The 6,000-nt window shown below is 37.9% G+C and overlaps 1 protein-coding gene across 2 annotated transcripts in view; it reads left to right on the forward strand.

Moving 5' to 3' along the window:
• GPC6 (glypican 6) overlaps positions 1 to 5,598 on the forward strand; it is a 903,858-nt gene extending 898,260 nt beyond the window's left edge. For both annotated transcript variants that reach the window (XM_060769495.2, XM_060769496.2), the window contains 2 exons: positions 2,944 to 3,119; positions 4,556 to 5,598. In XM_060769495.2, the coding sequence (XP_060625478.2) occupies positions 2,944 to 3,119; positions 4,556 to 4,758 (379 nt within the window). In that variant the 3' untranslated portion in view covers positions 4,759 to 5,598. The remainder of the gene's footprint in view (positions 1 to 2,943; positions 3,120 to 4,555) is intronic.
• The last annotated feature ends 402 nt before the right edge of the window (positions 5,599 to 6,000 follow it).

Raw genomic sequence — 6,000 nt, forward strand, 5'->3', positions numbered from 1 at the left:
CAATAATGACATTGCAACAGGATAGGTTGCTGAAATAAAGAAAAAAATATTGAAGTGGCAGGACAAGATTTTTATGTGAAAGCACATTTTCCTGGTGCTGGGCATGTTTAATAAGCAAAGTAAACTTTGTTATCCTAATATTTCAGCTATTTGAAATGTCAAGATACCTAGAGTATTCTTTACTCTTGGACAGCAATCACACTGAGTCTGTTTTACTTAGGGATGTAATAAGTTTAGTTTTTATGCAAGAAATATAACATGATGTACAACGAACTAAACTTCCTAATTCTATCTAAGTAGAGCTAGGAAGAAACCATGATTACTCTTAGGACGCTTCCAGACAGTGTCATAATCGGGGTCAAAGATGTGGGGCAAAAAATCATGGGACCTGACAGCAAATACAAACACAGAGCTGTCAGTCCCGGAAAATGATCCATGCCATCCTGACACTTTCTTTGTATTACTTTTTTAAATTGATGCTTCAAGATGTGCTGGACCTCATATGTACTGATGTGGATATCTAAATGTGCACATAAAACTTCTTATTATCTCTCCTCATCCTACTGTAATTTGAATCTCTATTTAATTTCATAAACATCATAATAAAGGAATGGTTGCTGAGAGTTCTCGTAATTGCTTTCCAATTGTGCTTCCAGTTAGCCACCTGTGTATCTATGGCTCCATTTCTTAACAGCCCTCATCAGCTGTTTGGGGATTTTAAAATGTGGACATGCGCTGGAGCAGTTTACAACAGCATATAGGAACAAAGCCACATGTTTTCCTTGACTGCAGAGATATACAATGATGTAAATATGCACATTTTCGGCTGAAATCAGGTTTTAAGCACAGCTTTTTAACACGTGCTCTTCACCTATAAATTCAAATCAGCACACATTTTTCTTAATCATCATTTAGCCACTCCCTTTTAACCTGGTTTTTTCCACATTTTAGAGCCTATGCAAAAGGGCCCTTAGAATCCTAAAGATTATGATACACTTTCTTCTCTCCAGAAAAGAGATAAAGGAAGAGTCTGAGGAGAAGGAGGAAGAGAGATCAACAAGCCTTATTTTTCAATGTAGATTTTGAAAGAGGGTTAGCATAGTCCAGAAAGGACAAATGACTGACTAGAAAATTAGAGGAATGTTTGTGTGTCTGCCTGTCTAATCCTCCTGACCTGCAAACACACAGATTTTCAGTGCAAGCTGAACAGCTCCAATAGACCACAAAGCTGTGACATTTATAGGATTAAAAGGAGAATTGATGGGTGCGTTGTCCCCAATAATAATTTTCCTCTCATATCAAATGTTCCTTCTATCTAATGTTTCTAGCGTTACAATAAATTAAAACTTTAGTTGAGTATTTAGACATACAGGTTTGGCAGCAAAGAAAAGGGCAGACAAAATTGCCAAAAGAATGTAGATACAGCAAATATGAAGTCTAGGTGTGAACAATGTTCAGTGTCTCGTTCCATAATGCTAGACATTTGGGTTGTTGTAGTGGTTGGGTATCTTCAAATCATTTCTGACTTATGATAATTCCTAAGGTGAACCTGTGACAAGGTTTTCCTGACTAGATTTTGTCTGAGGGGAGTTGCCTTTCCTCTGAGATTTGACTTTCCTAAGCTCAGCCAGTGGGTTTCCATGTTGAAGTAGGGAATTGTGGTCTTCAGAGCCATAGTGGTCTCAAACCACTACACCATATTGGTTGAAGGAAAATTGCATGATGAGCAGAATTCTTATTCATAAAGCAATCCCTTAATTTTGCATGCCCCCCCCCCCTCAAAAATGTTCTGAGGCCTCTTCTTAATTTGGCTATTATATGTCAGTCTTGAGTCAATATTATGCAGCCAACTGCCAATGATGAAACTAAAGCTTGGAAGGCTGCTGAAAATTATTGAATTCTTGGAGCAGAGGTTGAAAATATTATTTCAAATTGAACATTTTTCAATGCATTTTTTCACAATCTAGTTAGCAAACACATATGCCTGAACCTAGTTTTATTAAAGCACATAGGTGGATTCAAACATAGTTAAATTCATTTCTCACTCAGCTCAATGAGGCTTAAACGATGACTGAGAGCTTGACAAAGTTATTCCTTTTATCACATTAGCCATGTTGGTTGGGACTATGCTAGGAGCTGTCATCCAATAAGTAACATGTCCAAGTTTCAGACTACACTGTACCAATGATTTAAACAAGGGCATAGGATCAACTTGGGCTGAATTCATTGTATTTATTTGTATGCAGCCTTTTTCACAGTGTGTTACCCACTTTACAGTATTCACAGTGAAGAGGCTAAGAATGGGATTGCTCTTGATTTAGGAGCACTAAAATACCAACGCCAGTGGTCTTACCATTTCCCAACTGTGCTTCTTAGCTAACATTTTACACACTTGGAATTATTAATTCCTCTTGTCCAACTGTAATAATATAAATTCTGTTTACATTGAATTGTGCCATAAGTGTAAATGGTTTCTTCTCAAAATCATAGATGTGCTTGTGTAAATATATTTTTCTTCTTCCTTAAGCCCTTAAATATGTATAAAGCATACTACATTTCAGTGTCAGCATGTTTGAACCCAAGTATTGGATTAAAGAAAGAAACCTACTGCTTTTTTGTTTAATGTGTACACTGGCAAAATTATATATAAACTGACATATTCAATTATATTTTTTCAGTAAATCTCAAAATGTGAGTTATGGTTTACTGATTAGCTTAGAGTGCCCTTTCCAAAACACAGGTTGTTTGTTAATGTCAATTTTATAAACAAGCAAACAAAACCAAACCTTGAAACTGAGCAGAATGAGTGAGAGATCATGTACGAGTGTTTACAGCAAATGATGGATACACATGGCATGAATAAATAAAAAATTCAGACCTGTGTCAAGGAATGATGATATATTTTAAGGATGTTGCATGTTAATTCCCTGTTTTAACATACAGATATCTACCAGAGATCATGAACGATGGCCTCACCAACCAGATCAACAATCCTGAGGTGGATGTGGACATCACCAGGCCTGACACATACATACGGCAACAAATTATGGCCCTCAGAGTCATGACTAACAAGCTCAAGAATGCTTACAATGGAAATGATGTGAACTTTCAAGACACAAGTAAGACACTGAGTACTTGGACTCCGAGTAATATGGTTTCCTGTAACATTTCTTTCTGGCCCATGAAACTCTTCTGCTGTGAAATTCTCTTACATCTGACTGTTCCAAATTATTTCCATCCCTACTACAAAGAAACTGATGAATTATGGTGGATTCTTCAGAAATGAAATGAAATAAACACTCCCACATTTGTCCTGGTCAAATTCAATAGATGTACGTATTTCCATCTAACAGCACCATCTAATTGCGCTCCATGCAGTCACACCAGCCACGTGACTTTGGAGATGTCCATGGCAGTTATTCAGCCTAAAAATAGAGATGAGCACCACCTCCCAGAGTTGGACACGACTAGATTTAATGTCAAGGGGAAACCTTTACCTTTACCTTACCTATTTCCAGCACAGAGAAACTTATATTGTACCTTTCTGCCACTCAGGGAGTTAAATGTTGAGAAATAATTGACAGCCCTGAGACAATACTCTGAGAACAAAAAAAAAAAAGAGTCAAAACACTAATTCAGCATTAACAAGAATTCAGGGCCCCAAACATGGTGGATGAGGTTTTTTCAGTTCCCACCCACCCCCTCATTCAAATATTTTCATCTCTCAAGTTCTTTTCATTTCCAGTCCTAATGAATTTTAATCAATATTTCTCCAGTGAAGTGTTTTACACTCACAACTAAATTCATATCCATCTTAGTTGAAACAACGGTTGTGATGCAGCCATCTGTTATCTGTTGAATGGAAACTCTGGAAGAGGATTCACTATTCAAATTTGATTGTATGACTTATAAGTATGAATAAAATATAGCTATGCTTGTTATGGTTTATTTTATATCTCACCTTTCTTTCAACATGGAAGCCAAGGTGATTCACTGCATATTTTAAAATAAAACTATTGTTATAAAAGCAATGAATTTTAAAAGTTACTAAATTAAATAAACAATCTCATTAAAACAGTTGAGTTGACTTTCTTCCTATTAGCTTTTCTCATTGTCCAGCTTTCACAACTTTCCTAACATTAGTATTCTGTGATATATTGTTATTCTTGAGGATCATTTCTAGTTCCTTCATAGTGGCCCTTTTGGGTTCAGAGTCAGCCCTACCGTTGGACAAATTGAGGCAAAACCCATAGACAGAAATTTATGAAAGAGACATCCATGCTGCAAACCCCTCAACCACGTCTCCTGAGGACTGCAACATTATTGGAAGACAAGACCTTTGGGTACAATGAAAGACACTGCCCCATGTTCCAGTAATTGAACAATGTTGACCATGTATTTTATGTTTCAGGACCTAGAAAGTTTGCACTTCTAGAAATGACCAGATATTATTCTAAAAGTATTAAGTATTTATTTTTAAAGTATTTCTTTGTCTTATAGCTGCTTATTCATTTCTTGCTTGCCCCAACTTCCTTAACATGTTTCTATTCCACAGGTGAAGAAAGCAGTGGCTCAGGAAGTGGTAGCGGATGCACAGATGACATTTGTCCTACAGAGTTTGAATTCATCACCACAGAAGCACCCCTTGTTGATTCGGACAGAAGGGAGGTGTACGCTTCAGCGAGTCATCCCAGCCATTCAGGGTTCACGTGGCTCATCGTCTGCCTGGTCCTCCTACTGCAAAGACAGTGCAGATAATCCTAGCTCTGACCAGTGATGACTGCCTTTTAGCTACTGAAAATAGAATTATAACAACACAGCCAACATTCTCCTTTTCTTATGCTCTTGGACATAGGACCATGTCACAAAACTTAACAGTTTTCTACAAGAGAAGAGCAGTGCGGCAACCTGCTCCCCCTTGTGCTTGCCCAAAGAGTACCAGGTGTCAGAGTGGACGGTTTCCTCTTTGTTTCAGATAGCCGTGAAGACAATGTGCCCTCCTCAGAGACCTCTTTCTCACATTTTTATTACAGGAGACTTTTCGGAACTTATTTTGCTTTTATGCTGCAGGAAGAGAAGGTGGGGTGGGAAAGGGTTGGGGCACAAGGTGTTGTTTTCCAAGAAAAGGGGAAGAGAAACAAAAACTGTCAATGTGTTTCACACAAAGCCTACAGCCCAACAGCAGCAACAAAAGTCAACATATGAAGCTCAAAAGATAGATGGCAGCTCTTTTGGGGGATATTTCTATATTACACTTCAGGTTACCCAAATGATGTTTACCACTGATACAACATCTCTGAGTTCTGTTTTGTTTGTTATGTGTCACAATAAAATGGTTCAGGGCCAGCCCTACTATTAGGCAGGATGAGGCAAAAGTCATAGGCAGAAAATTGATGAAAGGGACAGCCATGGTAGCCTCTCAACCAGTCCTCCTGAGCTCCCAAGGCATGACACATATTTGGAAAACAAAGCTGTGCCTCCTAAACTAGCCTGCTACCTTTGGTTGCAATGGAAGACACTGTCCCTTCATCACTTTTGAAGAAAAAATTCATGGTCAGTCTAGTTTGCTTCAGTATATGGAATTGAGGGAGCACACAATCTTGTTTTGTTTTTGTTTTTTGCCTTAGACAGCACAAAAAACTCCCACAACCCTGGACAAGTATACGATTTGTCTTCTATTGGCCATAAACACATATTGCCAATAGGTATGGAAAGAACCGAGACAAGCTCTAGTAACAGAATAGCTTCTCCCACTCCAAAAATTCACATTATTTACCCCAGTTCACATCTGAACTTTCTTTGACTTCACTGGTTTACTATTTACTCATGATATGTAACTCACAAGGGAGTCCACCAGGTTACACACTATCACCATTTGTAATAACAAGTTAACAATTCCTTAAAATGTTTTAACTCAAGGGTTTGAACATGGGAGGAAATCACTTTCAACCTAATCTCTTTTCTTTAGCTGTAGGTTGTGCAGTGACTGTGTTCATTACC

This window comes from Anolis sagrei, chromosome 3 (assembly GCF_037176765.1).
Source record: "Anolis sagrei isolate rAnoSag1 chromosome 3, rAnoSag1.mat, whole genome shotgun sequence".
NCBI lineage: Eukaryota > Metazoa > Chordata > Lepidosauria > Squamata > Dactyloidae > Anolis > Anolis sagrei.